General features: G+C 42.0%; 1 protein-coding gene across 1 annotated transcript in view; it reads left to right on the top strand.

Annotated features, from left to right (window-relative positions):
- HTR3B (5-hydroxytryptamine receptor 3B) overlaps nucleotides 1-6,733 on the top strand; it is a 29,874-nt gene extending 23,141 nt beyond the window's left edge. Inside the window, exons 7-9 of the mRNA XM_020989834.2 lie at nucleotides 4,267-4,477; nucleotides 4,598-4,795; nucleotides 6,498-6,733. Of these exons, the coding sequence (XP_020845493.1) occupies nucleotides 4,267-4,477; nucleotides 4,598-4,795; nucleotides 6,498-6,733 (645 nt within the window). The remainder of the gene's footprint in view (nucleotides 1-4,266; nucleotides 4,478-4,597; nucleotides 4,796-6,497) is intronic.
- The last annotated feature ends 7,296 nt before the right edge of the window (nucleotides 6,734-14,029 follow it).

Raw genomic sequence — 14,029 nt, forward strand, 5'->3', positions numbered from 1 at the left:
GTTCCCTTCCAGAGGCAGATATGAATCACCTTGCAGATGAGAGGTCTCACAAATCCAACAGGAGAGCTTTCTCCTCTCTGTAAATCCTGGGGTACCATTAGCCCCCTCAACAAGTGATAAAGGACTAATCATAACTTTATAAACCTTCTCTGACGTCACTTCAAGTAGGTGTGGAATCCTAGTTACCATATAATATTTTGGCATGCTGATGACATGTTTGGGAAGGGATTTAATAACATGGACAGAAACTTTAACTCTGTCCAGTGGGATCAATTTTTCTCTCTCTGAGGGAATACAGAAGGAGATAGTCCTTGAGATATTAGGAGAAAGGCACCCCTCAGTGGGATCTTGCTCAACCTACAAGCCAGATCCATGGTGTTCCCACTTAGGCACACAGAGGAACTTACCTGAGTGGCAATAACTTTCCCAGCACTCTCCAAAATTGGAACATTGGTGAAGGGGAGGGGAAGAGAGGGAAATGGGCTTCCGTATGGAGCGTGAATCTGGGCGTCAAAATTCCAACTATGTCATAAAGACGGTCATGGAAAATTAAGTACTGGTGGGGTCTACCATCAAGGAGGCAATTAGAGGCTAACCTTGGGGCCTATTCCATCTCCAAGGAGCTCTCGGCACACACGTTCTGAATTAGATTGATCTCTTTCATTAACATCAATAGGCTCCAAATACCTTTGTGTACTTATTATTACCTGGCTTTAATGGATAATGAAATTGTGGCATAATATTGCTAACACCTGAAGGGTGTCTAATGGAGAACACGGACTGAAACTAAAGTGCTTTCTCTTCCTTTCCTGTGGAATTTAAAGGCACTGGCTCCTTTAGTCCATTAGAAATGATGGGCTCTGGGTGGTGATGGATCAAGAAGGGGTAGCTTCTCACTGAGCCAAATTTAGTACCACTTCCCACCCATCCCAGGGTCAGGTTAGATGCTGCCTCTGTATTTGTCCTAGGGTGCAGCAGCTCTCAGAGAATCTTATCTCAGCAAGTCACCTTTCTTTTGAGATCACTCCATACTCCCATTCCATGGTGGCTGAAAGCAGGCTTAAGCACAGACTCTGTGGACTGGACAGGACAGGACCTCCAGCTATTTAGCCTAGTCCCCTGCCCCCATAGAGGGAGAGTGATTCCATCCCAACATCAATCCAAACATATTATCCCCATTTCATCTACCAGTCTGGGAGTCATATTGACAGATACACAGTTACTCGGTTCCCACTGAAAGTTTATGGCAAAATCTAGGTTTGTTCTTCATTTACTTATTACTATCTAGCTTTGCAAAAGGGTTTTTTCCTCTCCTTCCAGAACTGATTCTAGGGGCAGTCTGGATGGCAACAATGAACTATATACCCTGTATCCTTCCAACACTGCTCCCTTTTCATCTTGTCAAGTGCCACGTATGATTTCCACTTTGACAAAATGTCACCACCTCTGGAATTGTAGCCACTGGAAATCACACCTGCTGCCCCTTTGTTCTGGTCCTGATTTACCCCCATAGTCTTCTGCTTCTATGATTATTAGACTGTGGAATTTGTACCATGCAGAACCCTGTATGGACAATTATAATAATTCTGACAACTAGGACTGACCCAAAGACTTTTCTCAAAGTGATTCACGGTTTTAACCTCGTTAGTTCCCACAACCTTCTCTCCAATGGAGACAAAGTTCATTACTCTGATAGGATCATAGGTTTAGAACTGAAAGGGGCTTTGGAGGACCTCCAGTCCAACCTTCTTATTTAGCAAATGAGGAAGCTCAAGTAATTTGCCCAAGGTCACACGAGTAATAAGTGGCAGAATTGGAAGGATTCAAAATTGGTCCCTGTGACTTCAGCATTCTTTCCACTCTGCCACACTGCCTCCCTCTTTGAATAAAAGGATTGACTGAGACCCAGAGAGTTTAAAAGACCCTCTGACAGTCATTCGGCTAACCAGCAGCCAAAGGAGAATTTGAAAATCTCTGCCCCTGACTCCTTCCTAGACTGATGCTCTTTTCACATAAGTATCTTTCCTCTTTCTTCGGGCTTTCCCTTTGTATGAACTCCAGCTGAAACACTGAGAGAGTTCTTGATCAATCTAACACTCACAACTGAATCATTGGGAGATTTCTTGCCTTCATTAATCAGAAGAAGCAGGTTCATCTGGAGTTATGGCTTAGATGATTTTCCATCATTCCATTAGGTCAGCCCTCTGGCCAAAGCCATCATGATTCCAATATCTCCCAGAAACATGGGTGTGGGGACTTTACTGGAGAACCTTTTTATATTCTTGAACATCTTAGCTCCCTGTTCTCCTGATTCCCATCTCCTGTCATCGACATAAACTGCTGCTTGCTGACATAAAGAGGAGAGGTACAGGTTGAAAACAGTTAATTTTGTTGTTTTTCTTGGCTGCTTTTTGTGGAAACGGTTTTAACCAAATCATTGCGAAGTGGTGAATGTTTTTCTCTGCTTTAGATACTCACAGCCAATTGTGTTTAATGTTAAAAAAAAAAACAAAGCCCAATAACCACGAGGCTACAATCAGCCCCAGTGATTTTGGCCTGTCTAGTTCTACAGAACTGAGATGCGCTCCCAGAACCAATGACTGATGAGGCTGATCAATGAGGTGGCGCTCTGCCCATGGAGCTCTTCCCCCTCCTTGGGCTGATCTAGTCAGTCTTTCCCTGCTCTTAGTATTCTCCCAGTTCAGTTCTAACCTCCACCCCATCAGATTCAGGTTTTTTTCTCCCTCTGAGCTTACTTCTCAAAGAAGACACTATGATTTTGGAGGGGCTCTACACTAACAAGACAAAGTCAGAACAAGAATCATGACACTTCCTAACATGTCATTCTATCGTCTCCAAGAGCAGCTGGTTCAGAATCTTAAGACTCTTCTGGCTGAAAGGAACCTTGAGATACATTCCTCTGATTTCTTAAAAAGCCTACCATAAGTCATCCCAGACAAATGAAAATCCATCCTGTTTTTAAAAATGCCCTCAATCCCTACAGGAGGAAATGAGATTCAATAATAGTTAACAATAATAACAACAACCATCATAATCCTGTTTTCCAGGAAGTTCTTTGTCATTCAATTCCAACTCCATAATTTTTATTGAATATCTACTTTATGCCTACCATTGTACCAGTGGGAATATAAAAGATTTATAGTGTAACAGTGGACATTTTCAAGTTTGCAAAGCAAACTTCATTTGAGCCTCACAATAATCCTACTATGAGTAGATACTATAGGTATTATCACCTCCCCCATTTTATAGATGAGAAGATTAAAGCCAGAGAGGTTAAGTGACTAATCTGAGGTCACACAGCCATTAAGTCTAAGAGATAGGATTTAAACCCAGGTTTTTCTGGTCCCAACCCAGTGCTCTATCTGTTGTGCCCTGTTGCCTGTCAACTCAGTCCTTAAGAACATTATATTTTAGCTAGGGAGACTAGGTAATTAATGAAATATTCATCAACAATTTTCAGGTCTAATATTCACAAAATAATTACATTTCAGCATAAAAACTACCAGCATTTACATAGCATTTTAAGGTTTGTGAAGCACTTTACATATACCTCATTTGGTCCTCACAAAAATTCTGAAAGGTAATGCTATCATCCCAATTTCAGAGATAAGGAAACTGAGGCAGACAGCAGTTAAATGGCTTAATAATAACAATGACAGCTAATATTTATATAATGCTTACTATGTACCAGGCACTATGCTAAGCACTTTACAGACATTATCTCCTTTGGTCCTCACAATAATCCTGGGAGGTAGGTGTTATTATTATCTTCATTTTACAAATGAAGAAACTGAGACAGAGGTTAAGCGACTTGCTCAGGGTCACACAGCTAGCAAGTAGCTGAGACTAAATTCGAACTCAGGTCTTCCTGACTCCAAATATACTGTCCACTGGGCTGCCTAGATGCTTTGAGTTCCCTATATGGAAGAACCGATAGAACTAGTCCAAACCCCTTCCCCCAACCCTAATCCTTATTGTTAAAATTTGAAACTTTCTATTTTTCCTAACTTTGGAGTAGTGTCACACACATTTCTAAAAGAGAAGTAAAGAAACTTTTAAACTTTGAAAAAAGTTAGGAACTCAGAGTGGTGTTAGAGGGGAAGACTTTGATCCACAAACATCATATAGTTCAAAGAACTATCCCACTCCATGCTATTGATTCCATAACCCTGGACATGGATAGGCAGGATAGAGCAAGGGGAGCCCAGAAGGGAGTCATCCTACTGATTTCTTTTCCCTTCTCAGGTGGTGATCCGGAGACGACCATTGGCCTATGTGGTAAATCTGTTGATTCCCAGTATCTTCCTCATGGTTGTGGATTTAGGCAGCTTCTTTCTACCCCCAACCTGCCGCACCAGGATTACTTTCAAGACCAGTATCCTGGTGGGCTACACAGTCTTCAAGGTCAACATGTCTAATGAGGTACCCAGGAGTGCAGTGAGCACGCCTTTGATTGGTGAGTAGTCTTGGGGCTATCTGCTGCTCAACAAAATTTGATATTGCTTTTTCACTGTGGAGAAGGAAGAGGGACTGTATCTCTCTGCTAACTTTACCTCTGCCTGACCCCTTTTTCCAGGTGTCTTCTTGACAATCTGTATGGTCTTCCTGGTTGTCAGCTTATCTAAGTCTATCCTTCTGGTTAAGTTCCTCCATACAGAAAGAAGTAGTAGGCAGGACCATCCCCTCTTTTGTTTCCAAAGGACCTCCAGGGCTAGACCAGTGGATGGTGCCCATCTGACCAGAACTTCTTTGACTGTAGCTGACTCCCCAACAGGTAGGTGAGAAGCCTGGAGTTTCCTTCCTTCTTCCCATCTTCATTTTTATCACCATCATCAGTTCACATTGATGGAGCATCAGAAAGCATCATGGATCTTTGCTAAGGATTTTAGATCTATGAAACACTCTCATGGCTCCAGCTCAATCGATCCATCCCAGAACCTAAAGGTCTGTCTGCCCATCCACCTGATCCCCTTTCTAATCAGTCTCATTTGGACTAGAAAACAGTCTTCTTTGGCTTGTGCCTTATCCTTTAGATCTGGAGTTCTTAACATGGAACCTGTGAACTTGTTTTTAGTATTGTAATAACTATTTCAATACAAGTGGTTTCATTTGTCATTCTATGAATTTTAATTTATGCATTAAAATATTATTCTGGGAAGGTATCTACAAGGCTTTATTATTCTGCCAAAGGGATTCATGGCACCAAAAAGCTAAGAACCCCTACTTTAGTGAGTTAGAGTTATATCCTTACAATCTAAAGTACCTAAAGCTTTTGATTCCAAAGCCTTAGATTTGCAATTCACTTAGTGTTAGAAAGCAAGACAATCTTCCTGTCCCAGTTGTCCTTCTCCCAATGTCTCCAGGGCTCTAAATGGGACAAGTTGGGTTGGCCCCCAAGCCCATGAAACCTACCCCCATCGATTTGGCCCAGATGCCCTCAGATGTGCCATTGTAGCTTTGGCATTTCCATCATTTAAGTCAATTCAACAAAGAGCTATCAAGCACCTACTATGTGGAGGGTGTTTTGTTAGGTGTTGGGAATACAAAGTTAAAAAGTGCTCTTGCCTTCAAGGAACTTATAAACTAATTGTGGAGGAAGATGATTTAGCCACATTTACAGATAAGTATGGTAGAAGGTAGAAAGTGATAAGGGAAAAGGGAGGTCCAGAGAAAGTGCTACAAGAAAGTTGAGGAGGATATGATCAGGAAAGGGTTGGTAGAGAAAGTGGCACTTGAACTAGTCCTTGAAGGAGGAGGATTTCAACAGCTGGAGAAATGTAAGGAGTGTTTTTGCAAGAATGAGGATAGAGTGGGTGAATGAAAAGAGGCAGAAGGCAGAAGAAGATCAGGGCATAGCTAGGAGTCCGAAATGGCTGGACTGTAATGTGTAAAGGAGAACGGAGTGAAATAAGCCTGGAAAGATAGGTTGAAGCTAGATTTTTCAATCCCAGGTGAAAGAACTGTATTTTATCACTTAGGCAATTAGGAGCCACTGAGGGATTTTGGTTAGAAGAGTGACATGGTGAGAGCTGCACATTAAGAAAATTACTTTGGCAAGATTGGAGACAATATTGGAATGGGGAGAAATTCAGATCAGGCAAGAGGCTATTACAATAGTCTGGAGAAAGGTCACAAAGATCAGAATTATAATAATGGCAATGTGAGTGGAGAAAAGAGAAGAGATACCCAGGAAGGAGAATCAATGTGACATGGTAGATTGTTTGGATAGGGGAAGTGAAGGAGAGGGAAGAATCAAAGATAACTCCAATGGTACTGTCTAAGCTGAATGCTGATTAATGGTACACATTACAATTTGATCTTTGTTCTGCCCTGCCTCACCCCCCTCCTTCAGGGCGAGTGAAAGTTCTTCCCCTACAGCTTTCCTAGTGCAACCTAAGCTCCAGGTCTTAGCCTCTAATGGAAAACTGAATCTTGACAAACCTAACTTACCAGACTGTTTTCTCCCCTCATTTCAGATGTTCCTCCCTGTCACGAGCACCAGCCTCAGGTGGGGTTTCTGGAGGAGGCCCTGGCCCAGCTCCAGTCCATCAGCTCTTGTATTCAGGCTCTGGACCAGGCTGCCCAACAGGAGGCTTCATGGCTTACAATTCTGTACCGATTTGACAAGCTTTTGTTCCAGGGTTACCTCCTGGTTCTGGGAGTGTATACCATCACACTCTGCTCCCTGTGGGCAGTGTGGAGTTCTCTGTAAAATTTGTTAGGCCAATTCATAGTATACACAGCGTGTGTGTGTGTGTGTGTGTGTGTGTGTGTGTGGTGGGGGGAGGTGGGGTTAGGTGGGTCACAGGTCCTTAGCCTGCTCTATTATCTATTTCCATTTACCACAAATGATTTTTTTAAGAGCAAGAAAAATAATATAGAATAGCAGAGAGCACATTGGCTCTGGAATCAAAGGACCTGGGTTCAGATCCTGCCTCTGTCACTAACTACCTAGTGAACCTTAAGCAAGTCATTCACCCTCCAGCTACATTATGAAGGGGTTGGACTGGATAGCTTCTCTACCCCTTCCACATCTACTTGTTCATTCATATCTGGCTCTTCATCACCCCATGGACCATCCTGTGCATGGAGTTTGCTTGGCAAAGATGCTGGGGTGGTTTGTCATTTCCTTCTCCAGTGGATTAATGCAAACAAATGTTAAGTGACTTGCCCAGGGTCATACAACTATTAAGTGTCTGAGGCTGGATTTGAACTGGATGTTCCTGACTCCAGGCCCAGTTCAATCTACAGCTATGCTCAAAAATCATTCCATGTCTCTTTCCTATCTGTATAATTTAAATTCTAGTGCCCTTCTGGAACCAGTCTCCTACCAGTCCTGGTCCTCATAGTTGACCAAGGTGCCTTTTAGGTCTGAATCTTCAATGATTAATAACCATACTAATGTTTCTTTCTAGACCCATCACTGTCTTAGGTTCCCTTGAGTACCTTACCTTTCTGGATCACTCAATCTCACTACCCCTAGACCTGGTTCACCTCCACTATCCAGTGTTTTTGATCTAGTGCTGGTTTTTGCTGAACATTAATTATTGGAGTAGATCTGGGAACCCAAGTTGCATGGATTGATCAATTAACCAAAATGCTAAGAAAATGTCCCTGCCACCAAGCATCCAGCCTACTTTTCCTTACCTCTTAGCCTCTTATCCATTCCCGCTTCTCCTTTAGAGTAGATGAGGAGGCCTGGCTGCTCAGCATCTGAACTGCAAGTTTTCCCTCCCTTCCTCCAGTCTCTCATTCCTCCAATACACGCAACTGCTAGAGTTATTTTTCTTGAAACACCATGTTAATTGGGCTGTTCCCATGCATGGAAATCTTGTTGCCTATTGTATCAGATCCAAATCCAAATTCAAAGGCATCCTCCAGCTTCTTTTCTTTCTTTACCTAAGGACCCACACACCCTTCACTGCTCAGAATACAATCTGTCTCGGAAATCTCAAATTTCTCTACCTCCCTGTGATCACTTAGTTCTCTCCCCCGCTTCATTGCTCATGTGTGTAGTTTTACGTTGCCTTTATTGATACTTGTATTCTCACCCTCTTCAAAGAGTTTGGGTGGTTTTCCTATATGGTCAGGTTCTACCTCCTCAAGCAGATTGTGAACTCCCTGAGGGCATCAACTTTTGCCTTCTATTTCTAGGTGTGTGGGACAGCGACTCTAAATCAATTAAACTCAGAGACTTCTCAAGGTGGAAGCAAAGTTAAGTTTTATTACAATCTCGGGAGAAGCAGTGTCTGCTCCCCTGGTACACTTCCAGGAGGAGAGAGGCAGGGCACAGAAAGCAAAACGAGATTATGTACCCTAATGCAAAAAAAAAAAAAACCTCCACCCACCACTATCTCTTACTCCCATTGGCTGGGGAGGGGGGCTTACATTCTAGGCAAGAAAATTCAAAGACAAAGAATAAGGAAACAGGGTATAGCCAATACATGTCCTTATTTAGTAAACCTAATGCTGATGTAGCAGTGGTGTGGTGATCAGAAAGGGGTTTAGGGCCGAATTCCCATGAATTAGGTAATTTCTAGGAAACTGAAATTTACTGCAATTTCCCCTCCCTAACCCCTTTCTCCTTATCCCAGAGACAAGAAAAGGTGGGAAGCTAAAGGCAAGCAGTTCAGGTTGGGGGCAGGGTTTATTCTTTCTGTTTTGTGCTTAAAAACAGGGTCTGAGAGGGGGAGGATTTTGAAAGCAATAATCAATAACTATTAACAAGAACTATTGACCTTTGAGGAGGCTTCACTTCTGAGAGTTCATCTCTCACATAGGTATCCTTCCTCCTTACCTCAGACTTCACAGGGTTTTTCACACAGCAGCAGATAGACAATACATATTATGGAGTGACTGATTCTCTCCAAGCTTGCCAAGGACACATTTCTCAGCCATTCTCCCTGTGCTCCTCCCAGACAATCCCAAGTCTGAGAGACTGTGAAATCTGCAGCCTTACTCCCACCCTCCCCACCAGCCTTTGGGAGTGTGTTGGCTAGTAGGGGGTTGAGGACAGAGAAAAATCTACCTTGCTCCACCAATTCTGACATCTTTCTTTGTCCTTGTGGAGGTCATGGAAAAGCTAAAATCGGTGGTAACTTTGGCCAGCTCTGAAATTGCTTTTTAAAAACACCACCCTCCTTCCCCCAGAAAAAAAAAATTTAAATACAAACAGCCTTTACCTGAAGCCTCTTTCTCTCATTACCTCCCTGTTAGTGCTCAACACCAATTGTCCATGAAATTCTGCTGCTGCTGTTAATGAAATGAGGAACATAAGAAGTTTCAGAACAGAAAGTGTCCATGGAGCCCTCCCCTTTCCACCTGTTAACCTTCCCATTTCCTGCTTTCTCCCATTGGTTATCTTCCTCTGCCTTTACATGCTCAAGCATCCCTGAACTTATCCCAGCTTTCTTCCTTTTCTCCAAGTGGGGGAGAAGACTCATATTGTTCTCACCACTGTAAGAGCCATTGAGAACCTTCTCTTTTATTTTTTGGCAAGGCAATTGGGGTTAAGTGACTTGCCCAGGGTCACATAGCTAGTAAGTGTCAAGTGTCTGGTCCGAGACCAGATTTGAACTCAGGTCCTCCTGACTCCAGGGCCGGTATTCTATTTACTCAGCCACCTAGCTGCTCCTGAGAACCTTCTTCTTTTCCCCACTCCTCTGTACGATGCACACACACACACACACACACACACACACACACACACACACCCCTTTGGTGCAGAAATTACGTTGGATTGGGAGGTAGAAGACCAGTGTTCCAGTCCTGGCTCTTCCTCTAACTAGCTAGGTGACCCTGGACAAATATCTGAAATTCTCCAAGCCTCAGTTTCGTTGTCTGTCAAATGTGGATACCAATACCTGACACACATACCCCCATGGTGCTGCTGGGAAAATCAAAATGAGGTAATGTGTATTAAAGTGCTTTGAAAAATACTAAATGTTATGCAACTTTAAATATAAGGTGTACCAATACTACACAGAAATGGAGTCCAGAGGCTTGTTCCTCTGGGGGGTATACTGCTATTCAATTTCTTTTCCCTAGAAGAAGCCCAGTAATGCTACCACAGGAAAGAACATTGCCACTACTGTGTCAAACGTATCTTTTCTCAGAAGTCTTTCACCCATTATTCTGCCTTACTCTGATTATCCTACTCTTCCTTCTCCTTCATTGCTATTCTTAACTGCTAAGTCCAATGGGATTTTCTCAACCTCATTCTCCTTCACCCCTCAGCAGTTTTTGAAATTGGCCACTTGACAGTGGCCTAGATCCTCTCCTCTCATGGCATCTATGCTGTTGATCTCTCTTGGACTCATAGATGTTTGACCATGCCTTAATCTTCTTTGCTGGACCTTCCTCTCCTCTTGCCCGATAAGTGTGGGTGTTTCCCAAGGCTCTGTCTTGGACTCTTTCCTCTTCTCTCTCTAAACTCTCTGCTTTGGTAATCTCATCAGCTTCTATGTATTAGGTTACCATTTCTGTACAACTCATTCTCTTTCCCTTTAAAAGGCATCTCTTTTCCCAACTTCCTCATTTCTATTGGTCAACATCCTCTCAAACCTCTGTACAAAGCACTTCATTTCCCACCTCCATGACTTTGTACAAGTAGTCCCCCATGTCTAGAAAGAACTCCCTCTTCATTCTTGCCTCTTAGAATCCCTAGCTTCCTTCAAAGCAAAGCTCAGTTGCCACTGTCTGTATGAAGCCTTTCCTAAATCAGCCAAAAATTAACACTTACCTTCTTGAAACTTCTTTGTATTTGTATTTACCTGTGTGCATGTTTCATTCCCCTATGGCCCAGGAGCATGTAAACTCCTTAAGGGCAAGGACTGTTTTGTCTTTGTATCATCAGAACTTAGCACAGTGCCTTGCACATAGTAGGCACTTCATAAATATTTGTTGTATTGCCTATGTGTGCAGTTTTATGTCACCTTCTTGGGCGTTTGTATTCCTATTATCTTCAAATGCCTTTTGGTGATTTTTTCTTATGGGTAAAAACTCCAAAGGAGGCTACTGCTAACCCACGTGGATGCGGTGCAGGGAGCCTCCAAGTTAGGCCATCTGTGCATGCTCAGGGAAGCCCTGAGACAGTTTTAAACCCAAGTCCTTGACATAAATTCAGCATGATGTAGTAGCAAAAGCAATGCCCAATAAGAGAAAGAACAGTGCACTAGGGATACCAAGATTGGCCTTGAAGTCAAGTCAACAAGAATTTGTTAAGTGACTACTATACTCCAGACACTGCACTAAACTCTGAGGAAACAAAGAATGAGAAACAGGGTCTACTTTAAAAAGATCATATTCTATACAAGTCACTCCATAATTGCTAAATGATCAAAAGATATGAACAGGTAATTTTTCAGATGAAGAAATTAAAACTATCTATAGCCATATGAAAAAATGCTCTAAATCACTATTGATTAGAGAAATGAAAATCAAAATGACTCTGAGGTACCACATCACGCCTATCAGATTGGCTAACATGACAAAACAGGACAATGATAAATGCTGGAGAAGATGTAGGAAAATTGGAACACTAATGCATTGTTGGTGGAGTTTTGAGCTGATCTAACCACTCCGGAGAGCAATTTGGAACTATGCCCGAAGGGCTATAGAAATGTGCATACATATCCTTTGATGCAACAATTCCACTTCTTGGTCCATATCCCAAAGAGATCATAAAAATGGGAAAAGGACCCACATGTACAAAGATATTTATAGCAGCTCCTTTTGTGTTGACAAAGAATTGGAAATTAAGGGGATGCTCATCAGCTGGAGAATGGCTGCACAAGCTGTTGTATATGAATGTAATGGAATACTATTGTGCTCTAAAAAATGATGAGCAGGAGGACTTCAGAAAAACCTGGAAAGACTTGTATGGTCTGATGCTGAGTGAAGTGAGCAGAATAAGGAGAACATAGTACACAGTAACAGCCACATTGTGCAATGACTGACTCTGATCGATTTAGCTCTTCTCAGCAATGCAAGGATCTAAGACAAGATCAAAAGACTCATGATGGAAAATGCTATCCACATCCAGAAAAAAGAACTATGGTGTGTGAATAAAGATGGAAGCATATTATTTGCTCTCTCTTTTTTTTTTGTTTCTTTTTTCTCATGGATTCTCTCATTGGTTCTATTTCTTCTTTACAACATGACTAATGTGACAATAAGTTTAATATGAATGTATATGTACAGCCTATATCAAATTGCATGCTTTCTTGGGGTGGGAGGAGGGAAAGGATGGGGAGAAAATTTAGAACTCAAAATCTTATGGAAGTGAATGTTGAAAACTAAAAATAAATACATTTTTTAAAAGAATCACTTTCTAATTGGGGAGACAACATGTAAACAACTATGTATGAATAAGATAGATACAGGATGAATGGGAGATAATCAACAGAGGGAAGGCATTTCTAGCATTAAGAAGGATTGGGACAGGTACACATATCGGCTCTGTTGCTAGCTCAGGTATAACCTTGGGCATGCAACTTGATCTTTCTAGGACTCAGTTTCCCCATCTACGAAAAGAAATATTAGACTAGATAATCTCCAAAATTGCTTCTAGCTCTAACAGTCCATGAATTTCTATCTAAATGAGTAGTCATGTACTTTTAGAAAAAAAAGAGAAATAAATCTATCCCCTGATTATTGAACAGCTTGCTCCCCATAATCTTTAGATTTAAAAAAAGACTCTAGTGTCTTTAATGGTCTAGGATGATTTAGCTAGGCCATGGTAATCTTTGGGATTTGGTTTGTTTTTATTTCACTGCTCTACCTTGTCCATGTGCCTTGTGCCCTGGGATTGTTTCTTCCTGTGTCAGTATGACTCAGTTGTTTTCCTATTCAGCTCCAATTAGATATTATTCAATTTCCCTGTCTTGATTGGCCAATCCTTAGTGACTGCCCACAACTGGTCATGTTACAGTGCTGGACCTCCATTGGGTCACTCTTTGGTACTGCGAGTAGAATGTAAGCTGACTCATGCAACCTGAAACACAATCACTCCTTAGGTCATCTCAGCCAGGACTGTCCAGCCCAAACGGAGCCTGGCTGTCTCCCAGATGATTAATTCTCTAGTGACAACTGCTGCTGTATATCTCAGTTTGTGAACCCTGAGACCTGGGTGTGACCACATAGCTGATGTAGCCCATGGGCCCACCTTGGTGAATATGGTAACATCCATGACTCACCTCCAGACCCGAAGAAGTATCAGCATGGACTAATGCAATATCCCTATTTCACAGATGGAGAAAACTAAAGTATTACAAGAGCAATATGACTTCCCCAGCAATGTCCGAACTAGAAAATATCTGTTATCCCCCAGCTTTTCAGAGCTAGGAGGGACCTCAATATCTACCTTGCCTAATCCATATCTATAAAAAAAAATTCCATCTTTAGCATCTCTGGCAAGTGGTCATTTGGCTTTTGCTAAAATACCTTCAGAGGCTCAGGGAATTCGCTACCTGTGGAGGCGGTCAATTGAACTTTTATGTTAAAAGGCTTTTTCTGACATCAAACTTAAATTTTCTTCTTCTTCTTCTTAGTTCTGTCATCTGAGGATAAGTCTGATCCCTCTTCCCCACGACAGTCCTTCAAATACTTGAATAAAACTATCATGTCCCCCTAAGTCTTCTCTCCTCCAGGTTAAACATTCCAAGTTTGGTCAGTTCATTGTCATATGGTGTGATCTTGAGACCCTTGACCATCCTCTGGATGCTGTCCAGCTTCTTAATGTCCTTCCTAAAATGTGGTACCCCAGAGTACAACATAACATTATAGATGTCATCTGACAAGAGCATAGTATAGTCATACTGTTACCTCCCTAGTGATTCTAGGCCTCTCAGTGCAACCAAAGATCAGGTTAACTTTTTTAGTTGATATGTCACATTGTCTCATTTTGAGCCTGTAGTCTACTAGGGTGCAGACCCATAGGCTTTTTTTTTACACAAACTTCTTTCTGGCCTAGCCCTGCCACCCACATATTATATTTGCAATGTTAATA

Source organism: Phascolarctos cinereus, unplaced genomic scaffold, assembly GCF_003287225.1.
Source record: "Phascolarctos cinereus isolate Bilbo 61053 unplaced genomic scaffold, phaCin_HiC Scaffold_726;HRSCAF=1367, whole genome shotgun sequence".
NCBI classification, from domain to species: domain Eukaryota; kingdom Metazoa; phylum Chordata; class Mammalia; order Diprotodontia; family Phascolarctidae; genus Phascolarctos; species Phascolarctos cinereus.